The 23150-nt window shown below is 41.8% G+C and overlaps 1 protein-coding gene across 1 annotated transcript in view; it reads left to right on the top strand.

Annotated features, from left to right (window-relative positions):
* Positions 1–23150, top strand: part of LOC308267759 (S-adenosyl-L-methionine-dependent tRNA 4-demethylwyosine synthase TYW1) — a gene marked incomplete at its 3' end in the record, with an annotated part of 138017 nt that overhangs the window by 32690 nt on the left and 82177 nt on the right. The window contains exon 4 of the mRNA XM_080702667.1: positions 8280–8457. Within this exon, the coding sequence (XP_080558793.1) occupies positions 8280–8457 (178 nt within the window). The remainder of the gene's footprint in view (positions 1–8279; positions 8458–23150) is intronic.

Raw genomic sequence — 23150 nt, 5'->3', positions numbered from 1 at the left:
ATTTTGTTGTGTGTGTGTGTGTGTGTGTGTGTGTGTGTGTGTGTGTGTGTTACTAGGGATTCAACCCAGAGGCATTCTACCTCTGGGCTATATCCCTAGACTGATTTTATGTCTTAATTTGAAAGGGGGCCTTGCTAAGTTGCTGAGACTGGCCTCAAACCTGCAATCCTCCCATCTTAGCCTCCCAAGTACTAGAATTACAGACATGTACCATCATGCCCTGCTCTATGGGGATCTTTATAAACTCCAGGAATTAGCATTCTGAAGACCAGGTGATTCTTTTTTTCTGAGGGGGGGGAAATTGAACCTAGAGGCATTCTACCTCTCAGTTACACCCTCAGTCATATTTTACTTTATTTATTTATTTATTTATTTATTTATTTATTTATTTATTATATGTTGGTGGAACCCTAGGGCTTATCTACCTCCGGGGTATACTCCCTGACCTATTTTATACTTTATTTGGAAACAGGGTCTCACTAAGTTGCTGAGAGCCTCACTAAGTAGCTGAGGCTGGCTTCGAACCTGTGTGATCCTCCTGTCTCAGCCTCCCAAGCACGGGTATTACCACGCCCGGGTATTTTATTTTATTTTTTGAAACAGGGTCTCAATGAATTACAGAGGACCTTGCAAAGTTACTGAGGCTGGCCTTGAAACTGTGATCCTCTCTCAGCCTCCCAAGCTCTGGGTTTACAGGTATCTGCCACCATGCCTGGCTCCAGAGCACTTTCTTTTTTGGCAGGGAAAGGAGGACAGATTACTTTCTCTTATTTGGATAAAACAGCTTCTGTTACCAAACTTTTAGAAAATTTAATGAAAATTTTGGTAAAGAACTAGTAAGCCTCACATCTGAAATTTGACTAGCTTTTCTGAAACTTGTGTTTTTAATTAATACCGATTGTTCATTTTCAAATAAGTATATAGCTCTTTTTTTCGTACTGGGGATTGAAACCAGGTACATTCTACCCCCAAGCTACATTCCCAACCTGATATTTTAGTTTTTGTTTTGAAACAGGATCTTGCTAGGTTGCTGAGAGCATTGCTAAATTACTGAAGTTGTCCTTGAGCCTGTGATCCTCCTTTCTCAGCCTTTAAGAACTGGGATTACATGTGGGTGCCACCACGGCCAGCCTATATAACTTCTTAATAAATTTAAAGGCAACATCTTGTTTTCTTTTGGAAATAAGTATAATTAGAGTTCTCTGGAGAAATAGAACTAATAGTGTGTGTGTGTGTGTGTGTGTGTGTGTGTGTGTGTGTGTGTGTGTGTTTAGATTGAAGAGATTCAGTCATTCATTTTGAGGCCGTTCCTCATGCTGAGTCCAGTGGGGTCAATGGGCTGTGTGTATGTGTGTGTGGTTAGATTGAAGAGATTCAGTCATTCATTTTGAGGCCATTCCTCATGCTGAGTCCAGTGGGGTCAATGGGCAGGCTGGAGGCTGTGGGAGGAGTGCGTGAGATTCGAAGGCAGTCTGTTGGTAGAGCTCCTTCTTGTTTAGAGCAGGTCAGTCATTGCTACATTGAGGCCCTTGCCTGACGTAATGAGGTCCATCTTCCTTATGGAGAGTGACTTGCTTTACTCAAAGTCCACCATGTAAGTGTTAATCTCACCTAAAAAACACTTTCACAGAAACAGCCAGAATAGTGTTTGACTAAATATCTTTGCACTCTGGTCCATCCAAATGCATACAATTAGCCATCCTGGAGAGTAATATCAGAAGCAGGAAATGTCATATTTTATCTTTATATTCCTTTTTTTTGGTGGCATCGGGGGTGGAACCCAGGGGGATTCTACCTCTGAGCTACACCCCCAGCCCTACTTATTTTTTTAGTCTTTTTATTTTCTTTTTTGAAACAGGGTCTCACTGAGTTGCAAAGGGCTAAGTAGCTGAGGCTGTCCGCGTACCGCGATCCTCTGGTCTCTGCCTCCCAAAGGCTGGGATCACAAGCGTGTGTCACCACACCTAGCTTATCTTTCTATTCTAATAAATTTGTTTTTGGTTTTGTGCCTAAAGACTCAACCCTTAAGGAACGGGATATACTAGGTGTGTATTTCCTGGGCCTCTTGGAGCCTCCTCCAGTGATCTGTGTCCCACACAGACGGTGCAGCCCTGAAGATCACGCCTTTGAGTAGAGATTTCATAGGGGAATCTTCATTCTGAGATGTCCTTGATACGGAATGACAATCTGAGTTCTGATAGTAATTTTTTTGACAGGAGCATTTTTGCAAATGCACTTTAAATGGAAATAAGTACTGAATAACTCATGAAGTAGACTTTGTTCACATTAATAAAGTGTGGTGGCTGAGTTCATTGAGCGCATGTTTCTCACTGTCTGCGAGGCTTGTTGGAGGGGCTTGTCCTGTGCAGAGAGGTGTGCCGGGCTTGGAACCTTGGGCTTTCTTACTCAGTAGTCATTTCCTATGGTCGTCGTCAGGTTCCCGTGGCAGAAGAATCAGACAGAGCTGAAAGATAGATAGTGTTCTATAGGGGATGACAGGGTACAGCATTGCAAGGTGAAAGAACAGAGCATGTCTATGGGTAAGGGAATCCTGGCTAGGGCTCAGAGTGCTTAGGGAGGAGGGAACGACCTCCAAAAATTCAACAGTGGCTGTCGATTTTCTTCTAAAAATAGTGTTTAAAGCCAGGCATGGTGGCACACGCTTGTAATCTCAGCATTCCGGAGGTTGAGACTGGAGGATCGTGGTTTGCGAACAGCCTCGGCTACTTAGGCCCTCTGCAACTCAGTGAGACCCCGTTTCAAAATAAAGGATTAAAAATTAGGGCAGGGGATGTAGTTCTGAGGTTGAATGCCCCTGGGTTCCATTCCCAGAGTGCCCCCCCCCCCCAATGGTGTTTAATTTGGGCATGGTGGCACATGCTTGTAATGAGGATCATGGTTCACAGACATCCTCAGCTACTTAGTGAGGCCCTCCACAACTTAGTGAAACTTTGCTTCAAAATAAAGCATAAAAAATAGGACTGGGGTGTAGCTCAGAGGTAGAATGTCCGTAAGTTCCATCCCCAGTAACACACACACACACACACACACACACACACACACACACACACAAAATAGCAGTTAGCCAGGCATCCAATTCCAGCACTTAGAAGGCTGAGACAGGAGGGGAGCAGGTATGAGGCCAGCCTTCAACAACTTACTGAGATCCTCAGAAATTTATCAAGAACTTATTTCTCTGAAACAAAAAGGGTATACACACACACACACACACACACACACACACACACACACAGAAACACTTATAGGATATCTTTTACACACACACACACACAAACACACACTTTTTTTACCCTGAGAATTCCCACAGAGAATTTTTTTTAATTGGTTGACTTGACATAATGTTACTGTGTCAGTCAAACATATTTAATCAGCAATAAGTTTGATAAAAAAGTTTTCAAAATTGATACCAGTTGATATTTGTAAATTGACTTTCTTTAAATAATCAAAGCAGTTTTTCTATTTTCTTTTCTATTTTCTTTCTTCTTTCTTCCCTCTCCCCCACCCTCTGTGGTACTAGGGATTGAACCTGAGGACATTCTATCACTGAGTTATACCCTCAGCCTTATTATTAGTTTTTAAACTTTTGAAATAGGATCTCACTCAGTTGCTAAGACTGGCTATGGACCTGTGATCCTATTATCTCAGCTTCTCAGGTACTAGGATGACATTGCAGGCACACACCACCATGCCTGGCTAGCAGTTTTTCTTTCAACCAGTAGAAATCAGGTATGTTAGGTGGGGGTGGGGTGCATGCCTTTAATCCTAGGATTTAGGAGCCTGAGACAGAAAGATCACAGGTTCGAATCCAGCCTCAGCAACTTCATGAGATTCTCAATAACTTGGTGAGACCTTGTTTTCCAAATAAAAACTAAAATGGGCTGGTAATGTAGCTCTGAGGTAGAATGCTCCTGGGTTCAATCCCCAGTACCCAAATTAAAGCAACAAAACCAAAAAACATTTATGTTTGAAGGTCTGGTGGGCATGGATAGGCAAGTACATGGGCAGAAGCTCTTGTTTGTTTTATAGTTTCCTTTTTTTTTTTTTTTTTGAGGTAGCGGGGATTGAACCCAGTTCTACCTCGAGCTCCACCCCTAGTCCTATTTCCTTTTTTTTGGTGGTATTGTGGGCTGGAACCCAGAGGCTTTCTATTTCTGGGCTATACTCCCAGACCTATTTTTTATATTTTATTTGGAAACAGTGCCTCACTAAGTTGCTGAGCGCCTTACTAAGTAGCTGAGGCTGGCTTCTCAAACCTGTGTGATCCTCCTGTCTCAGCCTCTCAAGCGTGGGGATTACAAGCGTGCGCCACCACGCCTGCCCCTAGCCTTATTTTTTATTCTTTATTTTGAAACAGGGTCTCACTGAGTTGCTGAGGGCCTCACTAAGTAGCTGAGATGAATCTTGATCCTCCTGTCTCAGCCTCCCAAATGCTGAAATTCCACGCGTGCACCACCACGCCTGGCAGTTTTAATGTTCATAATGAATGTGACCGCCCTTAATTTCCACCTGGGGGCTGTGGTGACTGCTTGTTTAATGCTATGTTCCTGCATCCTGAGTGGAAAAAAGCTACTTTCCTCCAAGGTCCACTTTTGAGCGCAGGCATAGTTTTCTGTACTGTGGCTTGGAGTCCTTTGTCTTCTAGAGTGTTCTCCCACCTGTGAGGAAGGACACCCGCTCTTTCTCTCGTGGGTCTGGTGCAGTGATCGTGTGATTTTATTTTCGAGGCCGGGGACTGGGCATGGGTATTGTTGCTTATTGTTTCGAGTTTCCAGCTTTAGCTAAGTGGCCAGCCTTGAGTTCATACTAAAGATATCCTCTGATTTTTTAAATGCTTTCCTTTGGTGCTGCAATTCTCAATTCTGAAAGCAATCATTGTCTTTTCAGTTATTTCCCTGAATCATTAAAATATCTTTCTTCTTGTGACCTTTATTAACTTTCCCTTTGTACACATGCAAAATTAACTTTATATTGATTAAAAGTGGGTCAGAATTTCAGTGCAACTCAGCATCTTTCCAAAGTGCTGCCTGCTTGCTCCCTTCTAAGAACCACCACGCAGGGAGAATCAGTTCTCAGAATCGATTGTGCCGACATCAAGTGAGCGCACACACTGTCAGGAACGTCCTTGGTCTTGAAGATGCAGAGAGGAAAAAGACGCCATTTGTTGCTCGGTGTTCTAATCTATGCTTAAAGCACAAAACGGAGGGTCTTCGTCAGATAGTGTTCACAAGCTAGGTATGTCAAAGTACACGCCACAAAAAAACGTGGGTGGCAAAGAGAACACCACCTGCTCATTGTTTTCTGAAATTTATTTATGAAAAACCTCACAGTGTGAAACATCTATCAAATGTATATGTAACTTTCAGCCTGGAAGGATTCTTGGGAAGAATTTTGAAGAGAAACTGTATACAAATATATTAAATATACATATATGTATATTTATAATATAGTTACGTGTAAATGTGTGTGTGTGTGTGGGGGTATTGGGATTGAACCATTCTACCTCTGATTTACACCACCAGCTCTCTTTTATATTTTGAAACAGGATCTCACTAAGTTGTGGAAGGCCTCACAAGGTTGCTGAGGCTGGCTTTGAACCTGTGATCCTCTTGTCTCGGCTTCCCAAGTACTGGACTTACAGGTGGGCACCACTGTACTTTGACTCAAACTATATTGTTGTAAGAAGAAAGAAAGGATTTGAATTGCCCAAATGTTAGAAACAGAATATTGTATCCTGTGCAAAGTAACACATTTGTGTGTTATATTGTTTAGAGCTATGACATTAAAATAAAACTTCAGAAGTCTGAGTTCTTGCTTTGATGTCTCCTGGCTATCTTGTGACTATTCAGGATCAGGAAACTCTTCAGGAGAAGAGAAAAATCAGAAAAATCGCTTAACAACTAAAAAGATAAAATATTTGATAATAAAGCAGAGTTAAGAAAGGATTAAGATTTGGGGAATGAGAAGGGGGGAGAGGGAGGGAGGGAGCGACAGACACACGGAAGGGGGTGAAGGGAGGGAGGGAGGGAGCGTGAGCTCGTGTGCGTGTGCGCATGTGCTGGTGTTTTGGGAACTGGCACTGTAGATTTGCCCACTGCGGTTGCCCGGGCTTTCTCTTCCCTCTCCAGGACTCTTTTCTAGTAGTGGTTTGGAGGCTGCTTTATCTCCTGGCATATTTTATCGAGGATGGTGGTTCTTTCTCCTGACTTGAGGTCCAGTCCCTGAGGCCTTGCTTTTGGGAGGGCCACTGCAGTAGCCTCTGGCAGCAGGCACTAAGTAGGGATGTGCTTTTACGAAGGAGAGGACCAAGGTTTTACGTATCCTTTCCACCACTTTACTTCTCTGACAGAATTAGGATAATGTTTAAATTCCAGAATCCATTATTTTAAAAGGTTCTTCCATAGGACTTCTTTGTGTGTTTGTGTACTTGTTTAAATGGACAAGTATGGTTATGATAATTTTAGTTGCAGCTCTCCAGAAAAGAAGGCACTTGATCCCTTGGCTCCTGGGCTCTCCTCTCTCCTCCCTGGCTGCTCGTTGGCAGTGTCCTTTGCTGACCCCGCTTCTTTTCCCAGAATGTGTCCCAAGGCTAAGTCCTTACTGCCTACACTTACTGCCTTATTCTGTCTCTGATTAGAAATACAGTCTACTTGCCAGAGTGTTCATTTCCACCCAGTCCTTTCTCCCAGAATCCGAATTCAAATGCTGTATACACCTTCAGATGGCTAATAGACACCTTTCAGACTTGGCATGGCTAAAACTGAACACCTGGTCTACATAAACTGCTCCTCCCCTTATTACCTGTTATCCCAGGACTTTTTGTCTTAGTTGATAGCAACTCTTGGGCTCAAGCCAAAGCTTTTGTAGATATCACAGACACCCCTCTCTCCTCAGACTCTACCTCTAGTCCACTAGAAAATGCTGCTGACTCTGCCTTCAAAATAGATCCAGTTAGTGGTCCCGTCTCCACTTGGTTTAAGCCACCATAGTTTCTTGCTTAGCTTACATAATGGCCTCTTGGCAGATTCACTTGTTTGTTTGCCCCTCTGACCTTCCTATAGCACTCATTGTGATCCATTAAGACACACACACACACACACACACACACACACACACACACACACGTTAGATAATGTTGCCCTTTCTCAAAACCTGCCACCTCATTCAGATTTCTTGCACACATTGGACAGGCTTGCATTGGGGTCTTGGCCCTGCCTGGAATGCTCTTCTCCTCTCGATTCTCTTGGTTCACACCCTCATCTCCTTCAGGTCATTTACCTTTTCAGTGAGGCCTACCCTGAGCAGGTAACAGCACAGCCCGCCTCTTTCCTCTTGGTATTCCATGGCTTCTTACCCTGCTCTACCTTGTCTTGCCCAGATACTTATCACCTTCAACTGTGTCGTCAAAATCTCTATGCAAACGTGGTAACCAATAGCTTAAGTTTCAAAGATGGCTTTTAAGTGATCAAGGGGGACTAGGAGCATGTTTCTCCTCCACTCCCATCTCCATGAGGAATCTGTATCATTCAGAAAGAATATATACTTCTAAAAGAACCTAGAGATAATTGAGTTTGGAATATTTGAAGCAAAGGAAATTTTTTTTTAACCTATGAGATTTTTAAATTTTGTGTTGGTTTGAGGGACTTTTTGATTTTCTTGTTGAGATGGAGAGCAGTGCTTGTTGAACCATGCTAGACACCAGAATCATGTGGGAACACTTAGACTGTACTGATATCCAAGTCTCCTTCCCAGATATGATTTCATGGGTTGGGGGAAATGGCTTGGGCATTGGGATTTTTTTAGAGGTTCTTTGGAGCTGAGTGTGGTGGCACATGCCTGCAATCTTAGTAGTTGGGAGGCTGAGACGAGAGGATTGCAGGTTCGAGGAAGTAGTGAGACTCTTATCAACCCAGCATGACCCTGTTTCAAAATAAAAACAAAATAGAGATGGAATAGCTTGGAGGTAGAAAGCCACCAGGTTCAAATCCCGGTAAAACACACACACACACACACACACACACACACACACACACACACACACACTCCAAAATTAAAGGTTCTTTGTATGATTCCAGGCCTTCTGGGGTTGAGAACCGGTGGTGTTTGCCTGTGATTCTCAGATTTGTTTGTCTTTGTATTCTTTGACTGGTATCAAAACATGAATTTTCCTTCTATAACCAAAGAATTGTTTAGAAAAACATAAGTGACTTTCTCTCCGTGTGCTATATTCAGCTCGTTCCTCGTCACTCTGTCTCCTCCAGGCGTCCCAGGTGTCAAAGCAGAGCGCTTTGAAGAAGGCATGAATGTTAAGCACTGTGCATTATCACTCGTGGGAGAGCCCATAATGTACCCAGAGATCAACAGGTTTTTAACGCTGCTCCACCAGTGTAAAATCTCCAGTTTCCTTGTCACAAATGCACAATTCCCTGCAGAAATCAGGTGAGTGGTCCAGCTTATTGAGCTACGCTGCCTGCATCTATGACTGCAGAGTTAAACTGATGGCTTCACTATGCTCAAAAAGGCTTTATTTACTTACTACTTACAGATACTGAGCTTTGGGAGGTGAACATGGTCTTGCTGTTCAAAATCCATTTCTGCTTGATAAGATAACATTAGCACAAGGGAAAGAATCACAAATCTATTGCTAGGGGGATTTTAAAAAATGCAATTTTTCCCCTCTCTCCAGGTAGGAGAAGCAGTGTAAAACTTTCCTTAGAAGTCATCATTTAATTTTCTTAAAATATGGCTGGGATTGGTACTTTGGGAGTTAGGGAACTACATTTTTTTTACAATAAGGAAACTTGTGAGGAAGACACGGAGCTAGGGCATTTCTGATAATCATTTTTATTTTTATTTTTTTTTGCGGGTTTGGGGAAGGAACCCAGGGGCACTCGATCTCCGAGCTACACCCCCTGCCCTATTTTTTATTCTTTATTTTGAAACTGGGTCTCACTGAGTTGCAGAGGGCCTCACTAAGTAGCTGAGGCTGTCCGTGAACCGCGATCCTCTGGTCTCAGCCTCCTGAATGCTGGGATTACAAGCGTGTGCCACCACACCCGGCCACTTTTCTGATAATCATTATGTAAATAATTCATATGGACCACAGAGTTGCAAAAGAGAATGGTGTTGGAAATCAAGTTGAAAAGTTTGGGTGCAAGCTGGGCGTGGTGGTGTAGCTTGTAATCCCCGCGCTTGGGAGGCGGAGACAGGAGGATCGCGCTGGTTCGCAGCCAGCCTCGCTGGCTTAAGAGACTCTGTTTCCACATAAAAATGTTAAAAAAATAGGTCTGGGAGTGTAGCCCATGGGAGTGTAGCCCGGAGGTAGAAGGGCTTCCAAGAACCCCAGTACCACCAAAAAAAAAAAAAAAATAAATAAATAAATAAAATAAAATAAAATAAAATAAAAAAAAGTTTGGGTCTAGGTTGTAGAGAACTTCAAATTCTATTCTTTAGACAGATCTTACTCTTTGCATACTAATCTGCTAGCATGGCACAAAAAGAGAGACAGCAGGACCCTGGGTAGGAGATTATTATTTTCATTTTATTTAATAAGAATTATAAGGATGGAAACAAGACAGTAAAAATACCGAGTTTTTTTTAAAAAAGGTATCATTGAGGCATAATAGGTAAAACTGGCAACCCGATTGTATGGCTCTGAGAGGCCAGCGTAGCGGAGAGCTAGTAATTATGATGTGCATCCCAGTCATCCTGAACAAGAGTGATAGGTACAGGGATTGTAGAAGGAAGGACCAGCTTTAGAGGTGCTAAGATAAACTTGCTTTGGATGACTTAGAGGGAAAGCTCTTCAGATAGAGATGACCTGAGGCAAATTTCTCAGATCTTGAACACAAGAAGTTTTTTTTTTTTGTTTGTTTGTTTTGTTTTTTGCGGGTCTGGGGATAGAACCCAGGGGCATTTGACCTCTGAGCTACACCCCTGCCCTATTTTTTATTCTTTGTTTTGAAACCGGGTCTCACTGAGTTGCAGAGGGCCTCACTAAGTAGCTGAGGCTGTCCCTGAACCATGATCCTCCAGGTCTCAGCCTCCCTAATGCTGGGATTACAAGCGTGTGCCACCACGCCCGGCCACAAGAAGTTTTTTAATTCTTTGAGGAATAATTAAGAAAGAAGGAATGCTTAGGAAAAGGGAAGTTCCTATTTTGGATTTCCTTCCTTTCTTTTTCTTTTCCTTCCTTCCTTCCTTCCTTCCTTCCTTCCTTCCTCCCTCCCTCCCTCCCTCCCTCCCTCCCTCCCTCCCTCTCTCTCTCTCTCTCTCTCTCTCTCTTCTTTCTTTCTTTCTTTCTTTCTTTCTTTCTTTCTTTCTTTCTTTCTTTCTTTCTTTCTTTCTATGCTGGGAATCAAACCCAAAGCTTTCTGCATGCTAGGCAAGCATTCTACTACTGAGCTATCCCCCAATTCCCTTTTTTGATTTTTAAATGGTTTTGAAAGCCAGATCTGGTGGTACATCCCTTTAATCTTAGTACTTGGGAGGTTGAGACAGGAGGATTGCAGATTCAAGACCAGGCTCAGCAACTTGGTGAGACCCTCTTTCAAAAATAAATAATAAATAAATAAATAAATAAATAAATAAATAAATAAATAGGCTGGGGATATAGCTCAGAGTTAGAATGCCCCTAGGTCAACCCTTAGTAACACGCACGCACGCGCGCGTACACACACACACACACACACACACACATACAGTTTTGAAGCTTTTCATTTTAAGAGTGCCATGGTTTAGGGAATAGGCATAGAAACTGTTTTGCATTTCTTTTTAAGTTATGTTTTTTGTGGTCTAAGAGAGTATATGTAGAAAATAGCCATTCTAGATTTAAATCTCAAAGAGTTGGCAAGTCTTTATTTTCTACTGAAATACCTACCTAGACATAGAGAGAAACAAAATCAAAGTTGAGATCTGCAGATTATTGGTAGAATCTTGGCAGAATTTCTGCTAATAAGAAGCGTGATACCATCATCTTTAGGTATGTCTTTCTCTGAAGCAGTGCAGTTGTGCTGGTTTGAGAATAATGTATATACCCCAAAGTGAAGTTCTCCCAAGTAAACGACCGCTCTCCCACCCCTGTATTTTCTCGATGAGCGATATGAATATAATCATCCCTCTGTTTCTGTGAATTCTGCCGCCACAGATGTACTGGACATGCGCAGACTACTTTTCTTCTCATTTTCTGAACAATACAGTATAACAAGTATTTACATAGAATTTATATTACATTAGGAGTTAGAAGCAATCTAGAGATGATTTGAAGTCTGCAGGAGGATGCGTATCAGTTACGTGTCAATATTATTTTATAGAAAGGATTTAAACATCACAGGTTTTGGTATTTATGGGATGGAGGTAGGTGGGTTCTGGAACCAATTCTCTATGGAGACTGAGGGTCAACTGTTGTTCAGAAAAAAGGTTAAAAATAAAAGCAACAAGAGTTTCCATATCTAACACCCTGTGTCATAAAACTACAAGTTTTAAGCACTCTGGATCATAGAGTAATAAAACAAAATAGCCCCAAGACTTCTACTTTTAAACTAATGTTTTTATGACTTGAAGCCTCTCTGAGTTGAACTAAGGGCTCTTCCACCCTTCCCTTGTGGCCCAAGAGAAAACAAGAGTAAAAATAGTTCCCTAGGTACAGAGAGTATTGTTTATTTCCACAAACTGGGAGGAATCTAAATACGAGTTATCTCCGGTATCTTGGTTTCTTCCAGTAAAACACAACTATGGAATAATCTTACACAAAAACAAGAATTTTGGAAGCCTTCCCTGTGTTTACAGTGCTATTGTATACAGCAAGTCAGCTCATTCATTTCACCTACCGGACAAACCCCTTGGAATCATTTTATCTTGGGGCTACACTAGGAAGTCATAAGGCTCTCTGGGTGGTTTGATGGTTTAATAAGTTTCTATTTATTTTTTAATTAAAATATATTTTTCTAAAATACTACCTATATTCTGATACCTTTTGAGGAGAACCTTGGCTTTGTCAGTTTTTGGTCTTCCGTAGACCCTGAGTATGGTGAGCATTACCTTTCTCACGAGGGTTTCAGTCCTCTCCATTCTGAAGCATGTGATGTGATTCTTCACTTTCAGTTCTCCCACCGAGGGGCGTTTTCTCAGTGACGGGTCCTCCAGGGCCTGTGGGAGATGGCCAGCACTCCACAAGTCCCCATTGGCCGGCGGTTGCAGTTTGGAAGTAAACACTGGAGGCAAAAGAGAAAGCTGGTGTGCTCTGTTTAAGTAGCTTTATATTCTTGTTTTTCAAAAGAGAGGCTAATAGAAGTGACAGGAATATGTAAGATGGAAAGTGTTAATAATAGAGCTGGCGTTGGTCGGACAGGAAAAAGGCCATTTCTCTTGAGGAAAAGCCCTCTTAGATCCTCCAAAATAAGTGCATGAGCTAGTTTTGATGCATCTTCTAGCTTTATGGCTCAAACTAACTACCTTTTTTTTTTTTTTGTAGTACTGGGGATGGAACCCAGGGGCATTCTACCTCCAACATATACCCCCTGCCTTATTTTTTAGTCTTTATTATTATTATTATTATTATTATTATTATTTTTTTTTTTTTTTGGTGGTACTGGGGGTGGAACCCAGAGGCTTTTTACCTCCGGGCTATACTCCCAGACCTTTTTTATATTTTATTTGGAAACAGGGTCTCACTAAGTTGCTGAGAGCCTCACTAAGTAGCTGAGGCTGGTTTTGAACCTGTGTAATCCTCCTGTCTCAGCCTCCCAAGCGTGGGAATTACAAGCGTGTGCCACCACGCCCGGCTTAGTCTTTATTTTGAAACAGAGTCTCACTGGGGCTGGCTGGTCTACGACGGCCTTGGCTGGGATAACTGGGGTCTCTATTCATGTGGCCGCATCCTCAGGTTCTCTGGACTTCATCCCTTGGTGATAGGGTCTCAAAGAGGGAGCAGTCCCCAGGGCACAGGCATCTTTGAAGACTCTGTATCACATTTGCTCGTTCCTGTGGGCCGAAGCAAGTGGCAAGGTTGAACTTGGAGTCAAGGAGAGGGCTAATCAGCTAGAGGCCGGGGACGTAGACACGGGGAGAGGAGGAACTTATGGCCACGTTTGCAGACGACATATAGCACAGCAGACGACATATAGCACAGCAATATAACCTTGAACCCACTGCGGCTCAGTATTTTTCAGGAACTCAATTGGAAAAAAAAATTACTGTTATGTGATGCCCAGAGGGTATGTAACCCATTTATTCTTTAAGCCTGGAAGTCTCACCCTGGCAGCTGACAAGAAGTAGGTTGTTTTTTTCGGCCTCATGTTTCAAAGCTCCCTTCCCACCCTCCCCTGTTTTTTTTTTTTTTTTTTTTTCTTTTCCTTTTTTTTGGAGTCAACATATAAAATCAAGTGGTTTCACATAAAATCTAGGTTTTTGACTTTTGAAGAGAAGATGATCTGGCAGGAATTGTCAGGAGCCCAGGAGTGCTTGCCTTTTAGCTGGAACCTGTGCTTTTCAGCTTACCACATTCTCACCATCTTGCTGTTTCCTCAGCCCCGAGGCTGAGTGTCACCTGCCACTTGTCAGAGGAATTGCAATATGGATTTTCTTATTGCAGAGAAATTTCTGTCATCATTTTTAACATAAGTGAGAGAATGAAAGGGAGACCTAGAGTGCCAGGTAGTCCAAGAAAAATGAAAAAAAGCATATTACTTAAAGAAAAATTTTTTTTTGCATTTCACATTTATTCTGCATTTTGCTCTATAAAAAAAGAACTCCTTTTTTTTTTTCTTTTAAAAGTGGTTTACTTAAAGAGCCAAGCGTGGTGGCATACACCTATTATCCCAATACTTGGGAGGCTGAGGTAGGAGGATCACAGGTTCTAGGCCAGCCTTAGCAACTTGGTGAGGCTCTCAGCAACATAGTGAGACACTGTTTCCAAATAAAAAATAAAATAGGAGCTAGGCATGGTGGCGCATGCTTGTAATCCCTACACTTGGGAGGTTCAAACCTCGGTGTTCTGTGTACACACACACACACACACACACACACACACACACACACACACACCTTACTTCACTTGTATTTTTTTTTTTTAGCCCTGTAGACAGGTGATTTTAGAACCTTTTTTTTTAAGGGAATAACTGCAAGAGAAAAGTCTATACATGTTCAGTGCACACAGAAAATCTTTTTTTTATATTTTCATTCTGGGGTTGGTTGAATCTGTGGGTGCAAAATCTGAAGATGTGGAACCCGTGCATGCAGCGAGCTGACTGTCTAGTACTGCAGTCTCCTCTGCGTCTGTAAGCTGAGGGACGACTTCTCAGGGGCACGCATGTCTACAGGCAGCACCGTGAAGTGCGGAGAGCTCGGGCTCCGGGCTGGAGAAGAGCTGAGGTTGAATCTGGATGGATCTCCTGTTGTCTTTCTCATATGGGAAGATAACTCTTCAAGGCCTAGTTTCCTCATCTGCAGAATGATTTAAATAACAATTGTGACTTTATGATTACACTGTGAATATATGAGATAATACATGAAAACCACTGAAAACTTTCAACTTTGGAAAGATAAACCAAGTGATATGTGATATTGATTACCAAAATGGACATTAAGGTAGGACCCCATTTTATGAAATAAGATGGGCAATTCTTTGTGGGTGTGTGTGTGTGTGTGTGTGTGTGTGTGTGTGTAACTGGAGATCAAGAGCATTCTACCTCTGAACTACACCCCAAGCCCTATTTTATTTTTTATTTTTTATTTTTTTGGTATGGTCAGTATTCATGAATTATTTTTATATGCTTTTATTGGTGCATTATTGTCTCACATCATAATGTAAATCATGTTGACAGTGACATATATGCACATAGCACTTGGTGTCCAACCCTCTGCTGTCTCTCCATTTTCCTTCTTCCCCATACAGAGTACTGAGACTGACATCGGTATTTTCACATACATACATGGTAGTAAGTCCTTTAATGAACCTCACTCTTCTCCCTCCCCTCCTTTTAGACCTCCTCCCTGGCTCCACTGAGGTTTTTCCTCCATTATCTGGAGTCCCTCTGGTATCCCCATTACTCCCGAGCTGCTGTGAACATGGGTATGCATATATTACTGTATGGTTTCAACCCCTTTGGAAAGATACCCAGGAGTGGTATACCCAGATCATATGGTGGATCCATTCCCAATTTTCTGAGGAATCTCCATCCATAGTGGCTGAACTAATTTACAATCCTACCAACAAATGTAGAAGAGTTCCAGTTTCCCCACATCTTTCCCAACATATATTGTTTTTGGACTTCTTGATGATTGCTATTCTGTTTGGGGTTAGAATCTCTATTTTTATCTCTGTGCTTGCTATTGGTTGGTTTAGGTTTTCTGTATCTTCTTAGTTCAATTTAGGTTGTATATATGTAGAAATTGTTGATTTGTTCTATGTTTTCAAGTTTATTGGAATATAAATTTTCAAAATAGTTTCTAATGATCCTCTGAATTTCTCTACTCTCTGTTGTGATGGCTCCTTTTTCACTTTTAAATTTAATAATTTGGGTTAGTTCTCTCATTCTTTTGGTTAGGTTGACTTGGGGATTTATCAATCTTGTTAATCTTTTCAAAGAACCACATCTTTGTTTTGTTGATCTTTTGTATTTTTTTTGTTCTCTATTTCATTGATTTCTGCTATGATTTTAATTATTTTCTGTCTTTTACTGGCTTTGGGACTAGACTGTTTTTTTTTTTTTTGGTCTTTGCGGTGTGACATTAGATTATTTGGTGACTTTTGTTTTTCTTATATAGCTACTCAGTGCTATAAATTTCCTTTTACAACTGTTTTCAAAGTGTCCCATAGATTTTGGTATGTGATGTCTTTTTTAATATTAGGATATTTTAATATTTTTATTTTTAATTTTAATATTTTTATTTTTCCAATTATTTCTTCTCTGATATCGTCCTCATTCAAGATTGTATCACTCAGTCTCCATGTAAGTATGTAATTTCTTCTGATCTTCCTCTTGTTGATTTCTATTTTTATTTTGTTGTGATCTAAGAAGATGCAGAGAATTATATTACATTTTTTAATTTGCTGGTACTTGCTTTGAGGCCCAAGATGTCTGTTTTGGAGAAGGTTCCATGAACATCTGAGAAGAATGTGGATTCAGCTGTTGTTGCTTGAAATATTCTGTATATGCACATTAGGTCTATTTTGTTTATAGTGTTCTTTAGATTGGAATAGTCTTTATTCATCTTTTTTTTTTTTTTTTTTTTGGTGGCACTGGGATGGAACCCAGGGGCTTTCTACCTCTGGGATACGCTCTCAGACCTATTTTATATTTTATTTGGAAACAGGGTCTCACTAAGTTGCTGAGAGCCTTACTCAGTAGCTAAGGCTGGCTTTGAACCTGTGTGATTCTCCTGTCTCAGCCTCCCAAGTACTGGGATTACAAGTATGCGCCACCACGCCCAGCTTTATTCATCTTTTGCCTGTAAGATTGATCTAGTTGTGTGAGTGGTATGTTGAAGTTTCCCAATATTATTATATTTGGGTCTATTTGAGACCTGATGTTCCAAAGAGTTTGCTTTATAGAAGTGGGTAAGTGGGTGCACCCACATTTGGGGTATAAATGTTTACTAGCATATCTTCTTGTTGGACTATTCCTTTTATTAATAAGTAATGATCCACTTTGTCTCTTTTGATGTATTTTAGCCTAAAGTCTGTTTTGTCAGATATGAGCATTGCTACTCCCGTTTTTTTTTTTTTTTTCTTTCTTTTTTTTTGGTGATACTGGGGCTAGAGTCCTTCTCTGGGCTACACTCCCAGACCTATTTTTTTATATGTATTTTCATTTGGAAACAGGGTCTCTTAAGCCAACGAAGCTGGCTTTGAACCTGTGTGATCCTCCTGTCTCTGCCTCCCAAGCGGGGGGTGGGGGGATTACAAGCGTGCGCCACCACGCCCGGCTTACTCCTGGTTGTTTTTAATCTCCATATGCATTCTATATCTTTTTCCATCCTTTTACCATTAGCATATGGATACCTTTGGCTGTAAGGTGAGTTCCTTGCAAGCAGCATATACTTGGATTATGTTTTTTAATCTACATTGTCAGTATATGTCTGTTTTTTGTTTTTGGTAGTTTTTTGTTTTTTGCTAGTACTAGGGTTCCTGGAAACCCTTCTACCTCCAGGCTACACTCCCAGACACCTATTTTTATACTCTTATTTGGAAACAGGGTCTCTTAAGCCAGCGAGGCTGGCTTCGAACCTGCGCAATCCTCCTGTCTCTGTCTCCCAAGCGTGGGGATTACGAGCGTGCGCCACCACAGCTGGCAATATATGTCTTTTAATTGAGGAGTTAAGACCTTTGACATTCAGTGTTATTATTGAGATATGACTTTTGTTTTCTGTCATTTTGAGTTCTGTTTTCTGTTTGATGTAGTGTTATTACTCCTTTGCTTAGTTGCCCATCTAGTAGAGTTTATTTCTTCTCTGGTTCTGGTATTTGCTTCTTTTATCTCCTGCTCCTTTGTGTTTTACTTCTTTTTAGTATTTTCTCTAGGGCTGGCTTGGTAGTCATAAATTATTTCAGTTTGTGCTTGTCTTGGAATGTTTTTATTTCTCCATCAATTTTGAATGATATATTTGTTGGATATAGCAGTCTTGGTTGGAGGTTGTTTTCTTCGAGGGTATATCATACCAACCCCTCCTGGCATTCATGACTTGCATTGAAAAGTCTGGAGTGATTTTTATTGTTTGTTCCTGAATGTCACTCGTTCTTTTGTTCTTGCTGCCTTTAAGATTCTTTCCTTGGCCTCTATATTAGTAATTTTGATTACTACATGGTGTGGGAAGGTCCTTCTTTGATCTTGCCTTGATGGTGTCCCAAATGTCTCCTATATGTGGAAGTCTATTTCTTTTTGTCTATTTGGGTAATTTTCTGAAATTATTTCTCTGAAGAGGTTTCTGATACTCTTGGTTTGTGCTTCTAGACTTTCTTCAGTGCCTATTGTTCGTAAGTTAGGATGTTTCATATTGTTTCATATTCATTGGATGTTCAGGTCATGTTGCTGTATTGTTTTCTCTTTATTGTTGACTGTCTTTTCAGTTGTGAATGATCTGTTTTCCAAGAATCATACTCTGTTTTCTATATGGTCTAGCCTGTCAGAGTCGGTTTCTATTGCCATCTTTAATTCATTTATTACTCCTTCATTTCGCTCAAATCATCTTTTTGGTTCTTTCTCAGGGATTCCTTTCTCTAATGATATGCTCTTTTATTTCATGTATACTTTCTTTGAAGCCTTTCAGCATAGTGAAGGTCAAAATTTGGAATTCTCCTCATGGCAATTTCTGAAGAGCAATATTGGGGATCTCCCTTGTTTACTTGTGGGAGTTTACTGTTTCCTCATTGTTCTTAATTCTTATATTTTCTGGGTTCTCAAGGTTTGATTTCTGTTGTCTTTGGTATCGTCTTTCTTTTTTGCATCACTCCTGTATCTATTTGTTACCCCTTTATAATCAGGTCTATGCTGGGGGTATATATTTGCCTCTACTAATCTGTTTCATATAATAAAACTTACAAAATTGTCCCCCAGAGTCTTTTTAACTAGATATAGTTCTTAGTGCAGGCAAACAGGAGTCTCTGATTAGCTGCAAGTTGCCATGCTCTCCAGGTCCAAACTCTGTAGTGCCAGAGACTCTGATGTTCTGTTCTGAGCTTGCAGCCTACTGGTTGGGACTTAATGCCCCACAGACACCACTGCTGCTCTGCTGACTGTGAGCCTATGAAACTGCAGAGTGCTGACCTCCAACCTCTGTGGCCAATGGGCTTAAGCTCAGCAGATTGCTCAGCAGATTTCTATGTTCCAAACTTATGGCCTGGCTGGCTGAACTTCGACGGCCCCTGGAACACTGCCTCTGATTCACTGGTTATGATCACATGGAGCACTGTCAGTCACTGGTAGCATGCCTGCCAGGTACAAACTCTGCTGGTGGAGAGAGTGTTGACTTCCCAGCCTGCAGCTGTGATCATGTGAGCAGTGCTGGCTCTTGGCCTTCCTGCTTTAAAGTCCAAGCTCTGGCAGGGAGAGATTGTAAAATTCTAAGCCTGAGACTTGGGTGGCTCAGTTATTAACCCCAAGGATACCACTGCTGCTCTGGGCGTCTGCAATCATTGTTACCCCTTGTTGGCCTCTAGCTTTGGTGCTTGTTGTGCCCAGAGTTAGGCGAGAGTTTATAGCTTTTGAGTCTGCACCTTGGTAGGTTGAATTAATTCACTATGTAGACACACGGCTGGCTGTCCTATGGTGATTGCTGGAGACCTTGCAAGTGTGTTCCAAAGTGTTACTCTAGGTTCCTTCCAACCAAATTCCCTAAGGGGCTGGCTGCTAATTCACATTCTGCTGTGTCTGACCGTAGCCCCACCCCCACCTCCACAGGGATGATTTGCAGACTCACAAACCTGGTGAGTCTATTGCCACACAGGTCCCCGTCACCCTGCAGGGTAGACTCCCGCTGTGTTGGCTTTTAAACTCTTGGTCTTGATGAGTGCTCCTAGGGTTTCTGCAGGCAGAGGGGCTCGGCTGCAGCTGCAGAATCTAGCTGGGCCATGGGGTGGTCATGTCTTTGGTGAGCATGGAGAGAAGAGTCAACTGCTTTTGAGGATGTTCTGTAGGCTCTGGCTTCACAAGAATCTGCTGCTTTGTTGCTGGAGGCCTCTTGGATCCATGGTACCATCACGGCCTGGCCATGATGGCGCCACCGCTGCTCTTTGCTCACCGAGATGCTAGGAGCTCTTTGTGGTTCTCTGCTCTCTCTTCTGCCTCTGATTCTGAGGTTTCTTCTCTCTCTCTCTCTCTCTCTCTCTCTCTCTCTCTCTCTCTCTCCTCTCCCTCTCCCTCTCCCTCTCCCTCTCCCTCTCTCTCTCTCCTCTCTCTCTCTCCTCTCTCGAATTTTGGCTGCTTTTCTTATCAAGATGCAGTCATCCCATTGGTTTAGTTCCAAGTCTCTGAGTGCCTGAAACACACTTTCTTTACCATCTTTAATCTCTTATTATTTTATTTTGAAGCAGGATCTCACTATGTTTCTGAGGGTTTCACTAATTTCCTGAGGCTGGTCTCAAACCTGTAATCCTCCTGTCTCAGCTTCCTGAATACTGAGATTACAGGCATGTGCCACCATGTTCGGCTAGAAGGACAATTCTTAATAGCAAAGTATTAAAAACCACCAGGAATAAAAATCATATAACAATCCAACACTTATAAACACTGAGTAACAAACCCTGAATAACAGTCTCAGAATTGGAAAAATAGATTTTCAGTATACTTCTTTCAAACTGATGAAACAAGCAAATCAAAATCAGTAGCAGTATTGAAAATTTAAGCAAGTGAGTTAACAAATTTAACTTATATTATAGAAGTAGATCATTGCAACCAGAAACTTTGTAAGACAGTTTTTTTTTAAGAGTACAGGATTTGCTTACAGAACATTTACCAAGTGGCTAGATGCTGGACATTATAGCAAGTTTCAAAACAATATTGAAATCATATACCACACGATAGCTGACTGGACACAAAGGCAATTAACAGTTGGCAAATAAGAAGCTAGAAAAAGGTATAAAAAGATAAGAACGATATTCCAGTATGTTTAGAATTTAAGCAGTACATCTCTTTTGCCTATGGGTCAAAAGAAAACTCATAATGAACATAGACAATATTTTGATGAGTGATGTGAAAATATAAACAAAACTTGTGGATTTGATGTCAGTAAGTATAACAGAGTGCAGACCTGTTTCTCCATAAAACAGAGGATATTGGCAAACATTGTCAGAATTGCTGGGTGCAGTGGTGTACATCTATAATCCCATTACTTGGAATGCTGAGACAGGAGGATTACAGGTTCAAAACCAGCCTCAGCATCTTAGTGAGACTCTCAAAAACCTAGTAAGACCCTGTTTCAAAACAAAAATAAAAGGCTGAGGTTGTTATTGAATCTCTTTGGGTTCAATCCTTAGTACCACCACCACTACCACCCCACACACACAGAAAAAAAAAAGAATGAAAAAAAAGGGGAGAGTTTGAATAAACTTTTGTTCTTTTTTTTTTTTTTTTGAGAGAGAGAGAGAGAGAGTGTGTGTGTGTGTGTGTGTGTGTGTGTGTGTGTGTGTGTGCACGCGTGCTGGAGATTGAACCCAGAAGGATTCTATCTCGAAGTTATACCCCTGGCCCTTTTTAAAAATTTTTGTTTTTTGTTTCCAAACAGGGTCTTGTTATGTTGCTGAGGCTGGCCTTGAATCTTCGATCCTCTGTCCTGTCTCAGCCTCCCAAGTGCTGGGATTATGGGAATGTGCCACTAAGCCTGGCTAACTTTTTTTTGTGTGTGTGGTACTGGGGTTCCTGGAAGCCCTTCTATCTCCGGGCTACACTCCCAAACCTATTTTTTTTTATATTTTTGAAACAGGGTCTCTTACGCCAGCGCGGCTGGCTTCGAACCTGCGCGATCCTCCTGTTTCCGCCTCCCAAGCGCGGGGATTACAAGCGTGCGCCACCACGCCCGGCTAACTTTTTTTTTTAAAAGTATGGAAATTAACCAAAGGTATGCAAAAATCTGTGGACTGTTGAGCAGCCTGGCAGCCACAAGGAAGAGATAAAACAGAGTTGGAATTCTTTCTAGTCTCGTTCCCAGAAAGTGTCTTAGTCCATTTTGCGTTATAATAAAATACCTGAGAACCAGATACTTTATGAAGAGGTTTATTTGGCTTACGGCCTCCTAGTTGTATCACAACATGAGAGAGAAGTAGAACGGGCCCTGGCTCTGTACAGAGGTGACACGTGTCAGAGAGCTAGCTGACGCCTCCAGACCATATAACCACCTATCCTTGCAGGAACTCAGCTACTCCAATGAGGAACTACACTGATCCCTTCAAGGGTAATGCCCCCTCACGTCGTTACCATTCACTAGGCTGCACCTCTGCAAGATTCCATCACCTTAGCACTGCAATGCTGGGGACCAAACTGCCAGCACGTGAACTTTCGTAGGAGTGGCCCAGCCCATTTCTGTGACACAGCATAAGGCTTATTTGGTAGCTGCTTAGAAACCTTCACTCTTAGGAGTCATCTTCGAAATAACCTAGGTCTACCTGGAGCAAAAAGCCTTTCTCTGGGAGATTCTCATAGAGAATTTAGGTAATTGTGTAACCTCACAGCTGAGGGTGTGGCTTGGGGGCTCTAACTGTTCCTGGTCCCTTCCTCTTCACCAGCCCGCCTGTATCATGCTTTCCCACCATGATGTTTCTGTCTTGGAGCCGGCCAACTGTGGACTGACCCTCTGAACTGTGAGCCCAAACAAACCTTTCCTCCTCTTAAGTTGTTCTTGTCAGGAAAAGGCCAGGCGCAGAAAGCTGTGGTGTGCTACCTTTTTAATCCATTCTTCACACTGAAGCCAATTTCTTTCCCTCAGTACTGACCTGATTGTGTCATTGGCTGCTTATATCTTCCGTAAGCCAAGCCTAACTTTCTAACTTTGTGGGCAGGACTTGAAGCCTGGATGGAGGCATCTCCTAGTTCTAGTTGCCATGTTGAACGACTGGGGATAGTTGACGATTCCTTTTTCCTGCTGCTTCTCAGGGCTCTGAGCTTCTGCTTGCTCTTCTCCTTCGGTCCTCCCTAGAAACGATCATCTCATAATCTTCCTCAGGAAATGTGTGTGCTTCAACAGTCACTTCAGCTTTTACCTTATTTAAAAAAAATTTTTTTGGGTGGTACTTAACCCAGGGGCATTCTACCTCTAAGCTACATCCTGAGCCCTATTTTATTTTTAAAAATTTTGAAAGTCTCACCAGATTGTGGAGGGTCTTACTGAGACTGGCTGTGAACCTGCTATCCCCCCGTCTCAGCCTCCCAAGTACTGGGATTGCAGGTGTGTACCACTATGCTCGACTTCACCCTATTTGTTATACCTTTCTTAATTTCCCCAAATCTCCATCTTAATTTTTTCCCCATCATACTTTACCCACCTTATGGCATATGGTGGGTTTGTTCTCTCCTGAATAGAAAGATTGAAGGCTGAGCCCTGTGCCCAGTGTCCAAGTCAATTCGGCCCTGAGTAAATGTTGAATCAAGCACATAAGCCTATGAAAAGAAATTATATTCAGAATTTCTTTCCAAAGACTCGCG

This window comes from Muscardinus avellanarius (genome assembly GCF_963383645.1).
Source record: "Muscardinus avellanarius genome assembly, chromosome: 10".
Classification (NCBI taxonomy): domain Eukaryota; kingdom Metazoa; phylum Chordata; class Mammalia; order Rodentia; family Gliridae; genus Muscardinus; species Muscardinus avellanarius.
This window is presented reverse-complemented; position numbering and strand designations above follow the sequence as displayed.